Source organism: Salvelinus fontinalis, chromosome 4 (genome assembly GCF_029448725.1).
Source record: "Salvelinus fontinalis isolate EN_2023a chromosome 4, ASM2944872v1, whole genome shotgun sequence".
Classification (NCBI taxonomy): domain Eukaryota; kingdom Metazoa; phylum Chordata; class Actinopteri; order Salmoniformes; family Salmonidae; genus Salvelinus; species Salvelinus fontinalis.
The window spans coordinates 1,016,091-1,030,424 of NC_074668.1; the positions used below are offsets into that span (position 1 = coordinate 1,016,091).

The following is a 14,334-nucleotide window of genomic DNA, read 5'->3' on the forward strand; positions in this document are numbered from 1 at the left end:
TCACCACGCTCCTCCTCTGTCTCCTCCTCCTCTCACCACCCTCCTCCTCTGTCTCCTCCTCCTCTCACCACACTCCTCCTCTGTCTCCTCCTCCTTTCACCACTCTCCTCCTCTGTCTCTTCCTCTCTCACCACGCTCCTCCTCTGTCTCCTCCTCTCACCACGCTCCTCCTCTGTCTCCTCCTCTCACCACGCTCCTCCTCGGTCTCTTCCTCTCACCATGCTCCTCCTCTCTCCTCCTCTATCACCATGCTCCTCCTCGGTCTCTTCCTCTCTCAAACGCTCCTCCTCGGTCTCCTCCTCTCACCACGCTCCTCCTCTCACCACGCTCCTCCTCGGTCTCTTCCTCTCTCACCACACTCCTCCACTGTCTCCTCCTCTCACCACACTCCTCCTCTCCTCTCACCATGCTCCTCCTCGGTCTCCTCCTCTCTCACCATGCTCCTCTACTCCTCTCCTCTCACCACGTTCCTCCTCTCTCCTCTCCTCTCACCATACTCCTCCTCGGTCTCCTCCTCTGTCTCCTCCTCCTCTCTCCTCTCCTCTCACCATGCTCCTCCTCGGTCTACTCTCCTCTCACCACGCTCCTCCTCTCTCCTCCCCTCTCACCATGCTCCTCCACTCCTCTCACCATGCTCCTCCACTCCTCTCTCCTCCTCCCCTCTCACCATATTCCACCACTCTCAGTCATTCCAACTATACCAGGGGTATTCATACCCAAGCCTAGAGGTCCAGAGTACTACTGCTGGTAATGTTCTACCTGATAATTCATTTTACCCACCTGGTGTCCCAGGTCTAAATCAGTCCCTGATTAGAGGGGAACAATGCAAATCTCCGCAGCAGTGGAACAGGCTTGGAGGTCCAGATTTGAATTGACCTAAACTAAACCAATTCTCTCACCCATAGAAATAAAGGTCAATGACTCAATATTCTATTACTACTCCCTCACTTCTGTCGTGGAAAATTGCAAGATTATGTTATAATGCTTCTAAGTTTATGTTATAATGCTTGTATTGCATTATAATGGTTGTTTTACTCGACAGAATAGAGTCTTGTGTATGTGTTCCACTGAGGATGGGCCTCTATGAGATAGTACTGACAGAGGAGATTTACGATGTCCTTGGGTGATAAAACCTAAAGAGCATTCCAGAGAACATGAGCTAATGGTTCTGTTCTATGCCGTACCAGGAAGAGACGGTTCCCTTTTGGAGTAAGAGGGGGCCAGACACTGGTCTTAACAATGAAAACTGTTGACACAGCAGTAACTGTCTGCTATGTTTTATAGATATCTTTCATACAAATCTTAACTTTTGTGAACTGTTCCTAAGATCTGTGGTTCGTCAGTGTAAGTTGAGAGGGGTGTATCTTGGCTATAAAAGATCTTTGTACTTTTCTGTTGGTACTTCTCAACGGTTCGTTAGAAATAGTGAATTGTTGAAAGTCAAATGCTATTGCAAAGCTTATTATTATTAAAGATGTAGTTTAAGTATAACTCTGACTGGTGTGTAGTTTGTAACTCTCCTCATTTGGTAAAGCATAAATATGCCACCACACTTCCTCCAACAACATTGTTCTACATTGTTTTCTTAAGCTAACACATAGGGTTCTCTCTCTCTCTTCGCTATATTTCCTCACTCTTCGCTATCTCTCCTCTCTCTCATTTCACTATCTATCTTCTCTCTCTTCTCTACTTCTCCTCTCTCTCTCTTCGCTATCCATCTTCTCTCTCTCATTTCGCTTTCTCCTCTCTCTCTTCACTATCTATCTTCTCTCTCTCTTCGCTATCTCTCCTCTCTCTCTCTTCGCTATCCATCTTCTCTCTCATTTTGGTCTCTCCTCTCTCTCTCTTCGCTATCTCTCTTCGCTATCTCTCTTTTCTCTCTCACTTTTTTGCTATATCTCTCTCTCTTTGTAGTTTGTCAGACCTCCTGCACATGTCAGTGCAGATCTCGTCCGGCATGCGGTACCTGGCCTCTCTGAACTTTGTGCACCGAGACTTGGCCACACGCAACTGCCTGCTGGACCGCAGACTCACCATCAAGATAGCAGACTTCGGCATGAGCAGAAACCTGTACAGCAGTGACTACTACCGCATCCAGGGGCGAGCTGTGCTGCCGATCCGCTGGATGGCCTGGGAGAGCATTCTACTGGTGAGAAAGGATAATACTTCAGGGTCGTTCCACAAAATTAATCCCTTTTGGGTAGTTAACTTGGTGAAAAAATTTGACATTTTATTTCACAAAATGTTAAAATTTTGTCATGACGAGCATGTTCAACCTCTCAAGAAGTTACATTTAAAAAGTGACTATAGTAAGTGCTTATTAAGTGCCAAATAAAGTAACAGGGTTGACTGTCACAGAGTTGACCGTAACAGGGTTGACTGTCACAGAGTTGACCGTAACAGGGCCATAAATCCCCTTGTGACAGTGAGAATGGAAGTGTGTTGTGTGCAACAGGGAGGGGCAATTGAATGCAAGCGTCACAAAAAAAAATGTTAAGACCCTGGCGGGCTGCCAGTAAAAACCATTTCCAGCCTGTCTATCTATGGGTAACAGTCTTGACCTATTATGCTCAACCCTCTCAGTTTTCCACCACAAAAACACTGAAATGGCCAAAAAGAGTAGAATCAGCTCACCTGATTTGATAGTATGATTTAACTATTTTTTTTTTTTATATATATATGTAAAAATGAATAGTTTTACCATGTTAAAAATATAGTTAGATTCACGTTACAGGGTTGACTTTAAAATGAGGGGCATGTTGTTGTTTTTTACATTAAAATGAATCACTAATCACATGAAATAAATAATCATCTTTAGAAATGAATCACTTAATCACATGAAATAAATAATCATCTTTAGAAATGAATCACGAATCACATGAAATAAATAATCATCTTTAGAAATGAATCACGAATCACATGAAATAAATAATAATCTTTAGAAATGAATCACGAATCACATGAAATAAATAATAATCTTTAGAAATGAATCACGAATCACATGAAATAAATAATCATCTTTAGAAATGATTCATTGTAACAAAATAACAGGGCTTTGATGGTGTTGCTCTGAACCAGAGCATGTGAGCTGAGTTGAGCAGTTGGACATCCAGCTCATTGCTCTGACGCACCACGTCCTTTCCAACCGCACCACGTCCTTTCCAACCGCTCCACGTCCTTTCCAACCGCATCACGTCCTTTCCAACCGCTCCACGTCCTTTCCAACCGCATCACGTCCTTTCCAACCGCACCACGTCCTTTCCAACCGCACCACGTCCTTTCCAACCGCACCACGTCCTTTCCAACCGCACCACGTCCTTTCCAACCGCACCACGTCCTTTCCAACCGCACCACGTCCTTTCCAACCGCACCACGTCCTTTCCAACCGCACCACGTCCTTTCCAACCGCTCCGCTAAAAACCGTTCCACGCTCACAGGTTTAAAACCTGTTTGGGCTGCAAACCCGATGTCGGAACGAAAATGACAACAGCTGCAGGGCGCGAAATTCAAAATCTATTTTTTAAAAATATTTAACTTTCACACATTAACAAGTCCAATACAGCATTTGAAAGATAAACATCTTGTCAATCCAGCCAACATGTCCGATTTTTTAAATGTTTTACAGAGAAAACACCACATATATTTATGTTAGCTCACCACCAAATACAAAAGTGGACAGACACGTATGATTATGATTATGATGTATGAATTATGATTCAAGTAGCATGCACAAGCCAACCGAAATAACCTAAAACCAACCTAAAGAACCCAGAAAAAACTACCTCAGATGACAGTCATATAACATGTTACACAATAAATCTATGTTTTGTTCATAAAATGTGCATATTTTAGCTATAAATCAGTTTTACATTGATGCTACCATAAATGCTACAGCATAGCTACAGTCTGAAATCAGACGGGAGTAGCCAGAGAAAATACAGACACCAACGTCAACTACTAATTACACCTCATAAAACATTTCAGAAAAACATATGGTGGATAGCTAATGAAAGACAGATATCGTGTGAATAGAGCCAATATTTCCGATTTTTGAAGTGTTTTACAGCGAAAACACAATATATCGTTATATTAGCTAACAACATAAGCTAGCATACAGCAGCATTGATTCTAGTCAAGCGCTAGCGTAGCACAGTTAGCATAGAACAGTTCGACAGATATATGAAAAAGCATCCCAAATTGGGTCCTTATCTTTGTTGATATTCCATCAGAATGTTGTAACGGGGTCCAATGTCCAGTACAGTCTTTAGTTGGGTTCCAGAACGAAATATTTCCCTCTTTGGTTAGCAAGCACCACGGCTGTGCGGCGCTAATCTTTCTGTCTTCAAAAAATTCTTCCAAAACATCACGTCTACAGTCCAGAATAAATTGCAATAATATAATTAAAGTATATTGAAAAAACATACTTTAGGATGATTTTGTGACATGTATCAAATAATATCGTAGTCAGAGATCATATTCACCTTAATCGAGCGTCTTCCAGGAGCCGAGTCAGGATTCTGCCTGTCGCCCGGAATTTTTTTTTAACTGCGCAGGTCTCACAAGAAGGTGTGGTATTCAGTCCATGGACGAGATATTCGACTCCTTTCAATTCTCACTTCCGCATTACACCCAGATGAAGGCGTATGACGTGTTTCTACGGTCCTAAGTGTAATGACCTTTTATAGACAAGGTCTTAAAGAGAGACATCGCATTTTGGAAATCTCAATTCTGGATAGGAAATGGGCTGTAAAAATAGTTCTGTTCAACTTAGAGCAATAATTCAAACGTTTTTAGAAACTATAGACTGTTTTCTATCCAATAATAGTAAATATATGCATATTGGAATATCAAATATTTCTTAAGAGGCCGTTTGAAAATGTGCGCATATTTTCCAGTTTTTTCAATATTCACCCTGCAGCCTGAAGAAGTTAAAACACTGCAGCTCCAAATTCACTCCATTCATTAAAATCCCAATTTAACCAACACCATCTACTGTTGTGACTACCTGGACCTACCATTTTGGTTTTGAATCCAAACCATATGATTTGAATGAAAAGTATTTTGAATAAAAAACATGAAAAGATGAATGTAAGAAGCGCACATCATTTCAAATAGGCTACGTTCTTTAAAAAAATATATATATCACTTTTATTTAACCAGGTAGGCTAGTTGAGAACAAGTTCTCATTTACAACTGTGACCTGGCCAAGATAAAGCAAAGCAGTGCGACACAAACAACAACACAGAGTTACACATGGAATAAACAAACATACAGTCAATAATACAATAGAAAAAGTATATGTACAGTGTGTGCAAATGAGGTAGGATAAGGGAGGTAAGGTAATAAATAGGCCATAGTGGCGAAATAATTACAATATAGCAATTAAACACTGGAGTGATAGATGTGCAGAAGATGAGTGTGCAAGTAGAGATACTAGGGTGCAAAGGAGCAAATTAAATAAAATAAATAACAGTATGGGGATGCGGTAGTTGGATGGCCTATTTACAGATGGGCTATGTACAGGTGCATTGATCTGTGAGCTGCTCTGACAGCTGGTGATTAAAGTTAGTGAGGGAGGTATGAGTCTCCAGCTTCAGTGATTTTTGCAGTTTTTTCCAGTCAATGGCAGCAGAGAACTGGAAGGAAAGGTGGCCAAAGGAGGAATTGGCTTTGGGGGTGACTAGTGAAATATACCTGCTGGAGCGCGTGCTACGGGTGGGTGCTGCAATGGGGACCAGTGAGCTGAGATAAGGCGGGGCTTTACCTAGCAGAGACTTATAGATGACCTGGAGTCAGTGGGTTTGGCGAAGAATATGAAGCGAAGTCCAGCCAACGAGAGTGGTGGGTAGTATATGAGGCTTTGGTGACAAAACGGATGGCACTGTGATAGACTGCATCCAATTTGTTGAGTAGAGTGTTGGAGGCTATTTCGTAAATGACATCGCCGAAGTCGAGGATCGGTAGGATAGTCAGCTTTACGAGGGTATGTTTGGCAGCATGAGTGAAGGATGCTTTGTTGCGAAATAGGAAGCCGATTCTAGATTTAATTTTGAATTGGAGATGCTTAATGTGAGTCTGGAAGGAGAGTTTACAGTCTAACCAGACACCTAGGTATTTGTAGTTGTCCACATATTCTAAGTCAGAACCGTCCAGCGTAGTGATGCTGTACTGGCGGGCAGGTGTGTCATATTAAACAGCATATAAACATTGTAAATAGGTCAGGAGCCAGACATGGAGCCTGCATGATTTAGGTTGTATTATTTCTATTATTTCAAGGCTATAACATACACTGTGAAGCGAGTGCGACACAATAGACTGGTAGGGACATAAAGCGCTCAGCATTTAAACAACATTTCATTGTATTAAATCATTATAATATAGAAATTGCGCATATAGTCTGTGACTTACTTAGATTGAAATACAAATTAAACAAAAAAGGACTTATTAGTGCCTTTTTGAATTAATTTTTATAATTCATTTTTAGAACCACGTCTATCTTCAGGCTCATGTGATGGTGCCTGGAGAGCTGGCCAGCAGTAGAAAATATCCTCTCCACACTTGCAGAGCCACTGGGGATGATTAACACCCTTCGGGCCACTCTTGCCAGGCTGGCCAGGGATGCAGAGTTGTTTTATTTATTTATAGTTAGGACTAAAGGTTTTTAGGCAAAATAACCCAATCAAAACGGAAAGCTCCTTGAATATGGGAATATGCCAGGCCTATTGATCCTAAATCAATTATGGCCTATTTTATAGATAATAGAACAAAAATGAACGAAACATTTAAGAGATCAGATTTTGTTTATAAATACTTTGCTACAGTGACACACTCCTTCCTGTCTTTTGTCTTTTCTTTTTGGTGGACACTACATCACCACACTCCCTCTCTTTAGTAGTGGACACTACATCACCACACTCCCTCTCTTTAGTAGTGGACACTACATCACCACACTCCCTCTCTTCTTTAGTTGTGGACACTACATCACCACACTCCCTCTCTTTAGTAGTGGACACTACATCACCACACTCCCTATCTTCTTTAGTTGTGGACACTACATCACCACACTCCCTCTCTTCTTTAGTTGTGGACACTACATCACCACACTCCCTCACTTCTTTAGTTGTGGACACTACATCACCACACTCCCTCTCTTCTTTAGTTGTGGACACTACATCACCACACTCCCTCTCTTCTTTAGTTGTGGACACTACATCACCACACTCCCTCACTTCTTTAGTTGTGGACACTACATCACCACACTCCATCTCTTCTTTAGTTGTGGACACTACATCACCACACTCCCTCACTTCTTTAGTTGTGGACACTACATCACCACACTCCCTCACTTCTTTAGTTGTGGACACTACATCACCACACTCCCTCTCTTCTTTATTTGTGGACACTACATCACCACACTCCATCTCTTCTTTAGTTGTGGACACTACATCACCACACTCCCTCACTTCTTTAGTTGTGGACACTACATCACCACACTCCATCTCTTCTTTAGTTGTGGACACTACATCACCACACTCCATCTCTTCTTTAGTTGTGGACACTACATCACCACACTCCCTCACTTCTTTAGTTGTGGACACTACATCACCACACTCCCTCTCTTCTTTAGTTGTGGACACTACATCACCACACTCTCTCTCTTCTTTATTTGTTGACACTACATCACCACACTCCCTCTCTTCTTTAGTTGTGGACACTACATCACCACACTCCCTCTCTTGCTCTTGGTCCTCATCTTTGTAAGTCACCTTGATTTAGCACATGTGTGTTCTATCAGTTTCTTTATGAAAATATTTAGTGAACTCCATGACAGTAGCTAAAGCAAGGGGCTTTAGCAGTACACAAGTTGACAATAAATGCATGCTGGGCCGGGCATGCCTTGAGCTCATGAAGTGAGCGCTACTGGAGTGAAATCAGAGTGGGTGAGAAGGCCGACACTCCAGCCTTTGGGAATCTTCTCTCTACGCTCTCCAGTAAAATTGGCCACGCTCCGCTTGTCGCTCCACTCCAGCTACACTACTCGCTCCGCTCCACTACTCGCTCCGCTCCAGCTCCACTACTCGCTCCGCTCCACTACTCACTCCGCTCCAGCTCCACTACTCGCTCCGCTCCACTACTCGCTCCGCTCCACTACTCACTCCGCTCCAGCTCCACTACTCGCTCCGCTCCACTACTCGCTCCGCTCCACTACTCGCTCCGCTCCACTACTCGCTCCAGCTCCACTACTCGCTCCAGCTCCACTACTCGCTCCGCTCCACTACTCGCTCCGCTCCACTACTCGCTCCGTTCCACTACTCGCTCCACTCCACTACTCACTCCACTCCAGCTCCACTACTCACTCCACTCCAGCTCCACTACTCGCTCCGCTCCACTACTCGCTCCGCTCCACTACTCACTCCGGCTCCACTACTCGCTCCGCTCCACTACTCGCTCCGCTCCACTACTCACTCCACTCCAGCTCCACTACTCGCTCCGACTCGCTCCGCTCCAGTTCCACTACTCGCTCCAGCTGTCAACGGCCGTCAAGGAACTACACTGGACTTGATGCAAACTGGAAACCACATATCCTGAGGCCGCATTTATTGTAGCTGGGGATTTTAACAAAACAAATAGGGAAAAAGCTACCGAAGTTCTGTCAACACACTGATTGTAGTACTCGCTTAGGAAAAACACTAGATCACTGCTACTCACCTTTTCGAGATGCCTAGAAGGCCCTCCCCCGCCCTCCCTTTGGAAAAATGTTGCTCCTCCCTTCCTATAGGCAGAAACTCAAACAGGAAGTACCCATGCTAAGGTCTATTCAACGCTGGTCTGACCAATCGGAATCCATGCTTTGATCACGTGGACTGGGATATGTTCCGGGTAGCTTCCCAAGAACAACATTGACGCTTACATGGACACGGTGACTGAGTTCATCAGGAAGTGTATAGGGGAAGTTGTTCCCACGGTGACTATTAAAACCTACCCAAACCAGAAACCATGGATAGATGGCAGCATTCGCTCAAAACTGGAAGCGTGAACCACCGCATTTAACCACGGCAAGGTGACTGGGAATATGGTTGTATACAACCAGTGTAGTTATTCCCTCCGTAAGGCAATCAAACAGGCAAAACGTCAGTGCAGAGACAAAGTGGAGTCGCAATTCAATTCCAAGCTGTTTAAAGGCACAGTCAACTTAGTCTATGTAAACTTCTGACCCACTGGAATTATGATACAGTGAATTATAAGTGAAATAATCTGTCTGTAAACAATTGTTGGAAAAATTACTTGTGTCATGCACAAAGTAGATGTCCTAACCGACTTGCCAAAACTATAGTTGGGTAAGAAGAAAATTGTGGATTGGTTGAAAAACGAGTTTTAATGACTCCAACCTAAGTGTATGTAAACTTCCGACTTTAAGTGTATGTACAGTCTTCTATTCTACTGTATTGTAATCAATGCCACTCCGACATTGTTCATCCTAATTTTTATATATTTCTTAATTCCATTCTTTTACTTTTAGATGTGTGTATTGTTGTGAATTATTACTGTACTGTTGGAGCTAGGAACACAAGCATTTCACAACACCCGCAATAACATCTGCTAAATATATGCATGTGACCAATAACATTTTATTTGATTTGAAAAGATGTGCAACATGAAAATGTGGTTCTATTTACATTGTTAAATTTATTGATGGTCCCTAACTAGCCCCAGAGATAGACTGTCCGATGTCAAACCAACTTTGCCACAACCAGGCTGAAGCTAATTGGTGAAAGGAGTTGGCTAGAACTAGCTAGCATAGGTGACTCCAAGACACACTACCTGGTTAGACGGTTTCAGGTTATCTAGAAGGGTGATTGACTAAATGTGAACTGTTTTTTGAATGTAGAAACAAACACATGTGATTTGCGAACACACACAAGAGACACCCACATTAAACCACACCCACATTAAACCACACCCACAACACAACTCTTGTTGGCTGCTGAATTTCATAAAGACCAAGTCGAAAAAACGAGGACAAATCAGAAAATGTGTATTTTTCTTATAGATGTTTTCTAAGACCCCCTTTCCATCTGTTTGACGACAAAAAACAAAGCCTTTGCTTGACAAATGTGCAGTATATATGTCTCAATTTCACATTGAAACCGTGGCGTTGAGTGGATGAGAGATAGAGATGATGTAAATGTGATCATGTCTCCATCAAAGCTCATTCAGATAGAAGTTATAGGCAACCATTTTGACCAGTTAAGGCAACATTTATTTGGCTACATCTGAGTCTTATGCATTAGTGCACACCATAGCAAAACACTTATGAAACCCCTCCCTACTTGTCTATTTTCTTCCGTTTGGTGCCAAATCAATACGACCCAAATAGATCCCGTGGTTGTTGGTGAGGTTTAGGGTGAAGTTGGTCCTTGATGCTGATCTTGGGTTAGTTTGGTATTTTCTGCACTAATAGCTAAGGTTAGGATTGGGGGAGGGGAATCTGATTCTAGATCTGTACCTAGGGGGAACTTCACTGTCTGTGTGGTTCCTCTCCAGGGTAAGTTCACCACGGCCAGCGATGTGTGGGCCTTCGGCGTCACCCTGTGGGAGATCTTCACTCTGTGTAAAGAGCAGCCCTACAGCCTACTGTCAGACGAACAGGTCATCGAAAACACTGGCGAGTTCTTCCGAAACCAGGGCAGACAGGTAAGTGATTTTATTTACTTATTTTATTCAATCATTTATTTATACATGGGTGACAAAAACATTTAGAAGAGAGAAGAGTGGTATCCAGGTACTGGATTCATCAGTGCATAGGATTAAACATGTCAGTAGGTAGCTTAGCTTTGTCTCACATTCAACAACATGTCATTCTTTTCCATATGGGTAAAATATTATTTAGTCTTGTGCTCAAATTGTGTCATCCTGCATGCAATGTAAAGTCCATTATATATCTGGGACTATTATATATCTGTGACTATTATATATCTGTGACTATTATATATCTGGGACTATTATATATCTGGGACTATTATATATCTGGGACTATTATATATCTGGGACTATTGTATATCTGGGACTATTATATATCTGGTACTATTGTATATCTGGGACTATTATATATCTGGGACTATTGTATATCTGGGACTATTATATATCTGGGACTATTATATATCTGGGACTATTGTATATCTGGGACTATTATATATCTGGGACTATTGTATATCTGGGACTATTGTATATCTGGGACTATTATATATCTGGGACTATTATATATCTGGGACTATTATATATCTTGGGCTTTTATATATCTGGGACTATTATATATCTGGGACTATTGTATATCTGGGACTATTGTATATCTGGGACTATTATATATCTGGGACTATTGTATATCTGGGACTATTATATATCTGGGGCTATTATATATCTGGGCATAACAGTAATGTTTTGGCACCCCATCCCCCGTCCACACCATTTTTCTTCTAGATCTTTCTATTCGCCCCACTGCTCTGTCCTCCCTCTCTATTTGAGCTGATGATGCGTTGTTGGGACCGCGACATCGCCGATCGACCCACCTTCGAGGGGTTGTACCAGGCCTTACGACCACACGTGGTCCAGTGAACTTTGAACCCTGGCACAACCAACGGGCTGTCCTGAGTGAGAGGTCCCTTTTGCCTGAATACTCTTCTCTTAACCCCTCTGACTGACAGACAGAAGGACAGACGGACAAACATACGGACAGACAGAGAGACAGACATACAGACAGCGGGGAGGACTGGAAGAGAATGCAGCGATGTTGTCATTTTGAGAGAGCAGGAAGTGGGTTGAGGTTATCACTTCCAGAATGTGGACCACTTCTTTCATCTTTCACATTCTTCAGTGATGGACCTTTAATCATATAAAATCCATGAAAAAAAAGCTGTCACCTTTTTGTCTGTTGATGGTTTGTGTAAATTGAATTCTGTTCATCCATCTTTATACAGTATGTTGTGTTTTCATGTTGTTTTTGTATGGTAGGCCTACCAAAGAAATCATAATATCCCTAATACCTGGCCTAGTAAGAAATCAATAACTGGACAAATGCTTTTGTCTTGAGGTCCTGTGTTTTTTTTTGTGTAAAGCACTGCTGCCTGGTTGTCTTCCATTTATCCATGATATGTTCCTTTCATTATCCCCACACTGGACTATGGTCATTTTGATTTGTTTGACTCAGATTTTATTGTCCTTTTTTAATATGAATGTTATATAGGTCAGTTTGGATAAGGCCTTTGGCTAAAGCAGAACTACTGTCATAGCTAGAATAGGACCCTAACCCTCTGACCCTGACCCTAACCCTAACCCTGCTTTAGAGAGGGTTGGGGAGCCACAATGGACTGATGATGAGGAATAGAAAGCACTGTCCCCTTGGAGATGTCTACTGCAAGGCACTGTCCCGCTGGAGATACCCACCGCAAACTGTGCAGCCTTATCAGATAGCATTAAAGCTAGTTAGCATTATTAGATATCATTAGCTATCCCCTACAGAGATTCAGTCATCTGGATTGAGTAGCTGGAGGCTGGTTAGCTTTGGTCCAGGGGCGTTTGTGCGCGTTCCAGTGGAGGAACACGCACTGATGGTGACGTGGACCAGAGCTAGAAGCTGGACAACAGTGACGTGGACCAGAGCTAGAAGCTGGACAACACTCTTTTTGAGTATACAGTAGCTAGCATGTTGTTGTGGCCAAGCCTCTGACCACACAGTAGCTAGCATGTTGCTGTGACCAAGCCTCTGACCATTCAGTAGCTAGCATGTTGCTGTGGCCAAGCCTCTGACCATTCAGTAGCTAGCATGCTGCTGTGACCAAGCCTCTGACCATTCAGTAGCTAGCATGTTGCTGTGGCCAAGCCTCTGACCATTCAGTAGCTAGCATGTTGCTGTGGCCAAGCCTCTGACCAAACAGCTGTTGTGTTCACAGCTCCGCCTTCAGATGAATTGAGCCATAGCAATAGAATTACTGCTGTACTTCCCTTCACCTGTTCTAGTACACATATTTCTATGATTGTAGCTGGCTTACATAGAATTCATTCTGAGTTGCAGGGGATTGAAATGAAGGTTAACCTTAATTGTGGTTGTAAATATAATTGAAAAGCTATCTCTGTAGATGTCACATGTCCATTGGGGAGATCAATCGATGTTGTCATGTTAGTGTAAAAGTTTTAAAAAGCCAAGTTTTACTTTTTTTGTTATTTCAAAACGTTATTCCCCCCCCTCTATTTTAAGTACATTTTTTTGTATTGCTGCATCCTCTGTTGCCACAATATCTGAGTGAATGAACATCAAGTGTTTAATAGTGGCTGACACCATAGATCTCAACATTGAAATCAGCTTCCGACATTTCTTGTGTTGTCATTGTTAAGGTTATTAACATTAATGTTAATGTGTTGTTCACCTGTACTGTATCTGATGCTTCATGGTGTGTCTGTGTCTGCTGGGAGGTAGGGCTCTGCTGGGAGGAGGGGCTCTGCTGGGAGGAGGGGCTCTGCTGGGAGGAGGGGCTCTGCTGGGAGGTGGGGCTCTGCTGGGAGGTGGGACTCTGCTGGGAGGTGGGGCTCTGCTGAGAGGAGGGGCTCTGCTGAGAGGAGGGGCTCTGCTGGGAGGAGGGGATCTGCTGAGAGGAGGGGCTCAGCTGGGAGGAGGGGCTCAGCTGGGAGGAGGGGCTCAGCTGGGAGGAGGGGCTCTGCTGAGAGGAGGGGCTCAGCTGGGAGGAGGGGCTCTGCTGAGAGGAGGGGCTCTGCTGGGAGGAGGGGCTCTGCTGAGAGGGGGGGGGGGCTCTGCTGGGAGGAGGGGCTCAGCTGGGAGGAGGGGCTCAGCTGGGAGGAGGGGCTCAGCTGGGAGGTGGGGCTCTGCTGGGAGGAGGGGCTCTGCTGAGAGGAGGGGCTCTGCTGAGAGGAGGGGCTCTGCTGAGAGGAGGGGCTCTGCTGAGAGGAGGGGCTCTGCTGAGAGGAGGGGCTCTGCTGAGAGGAGGGGCTCTGCTGAGAGGGGGGGGGCTCTGCTGGATGTGTTATGTGTATGTTTGGCATTCCACGGAGCACTGGGGGAAGTGGTTCAACTTGACGTGTGCCCCGTTGTTGTGCAATACAATCTGCAATGCATGGAGAGGGGAGGGAGGAAGGGGGAGAGAGGGATGTAAGAAAACCACTAAACTCAATATCCCAGAGGTCTTTGCTGAAGTGAGCCTGTGTTGGCTAATGTTCGTTGGTAAAGATGAATCCCTTAATGCTGGTCCAGACAAAGTAAATCATGTTTTTTTGTTTTCCATGGGTTAAGATTGGATAGAAGAAAGCGGATTATTGACCTGAGCT

The 14,334-nt window shown here is 43.7% G+C and overlaps 1 protein-coding gene across 2 annotated transcripts in view; it reads left to right on the forward strand.

The window, feature by feature from the left end:
- ddr2l (discoidin domain receptor family, member 2, like) overlaps positions 1 to 13,502 on the forward strand; it is a 55,372-nt gene extending 41,870 nt beyond the window's left edge. For both annotated transcript variants that reach the window (XM_055918560.1, XM_055918559.1), the window contains exons 15-17: positions 1,915 to 2,149; positions 10,546 to 10,695; positions 11,479 to 13,502. In XM_055918560.1, the coding sequence (XP_055774535.1) occupies positions 1,915 to 2,149; positions 10,546 to 10,695; positions 11,479 to 11,613 (520 nt within the window). In that variant the 3' untranslated portion in view covers positions 11,614 to 13,502. The remainder of the gene's footprint in view (positions 1 to 1,914; positions 2,150 to 10,545; positions 10,696 to 11,478) is intronic.
- Positions 13,503 to 14,334: the final 832 nt, after the last annotated feature.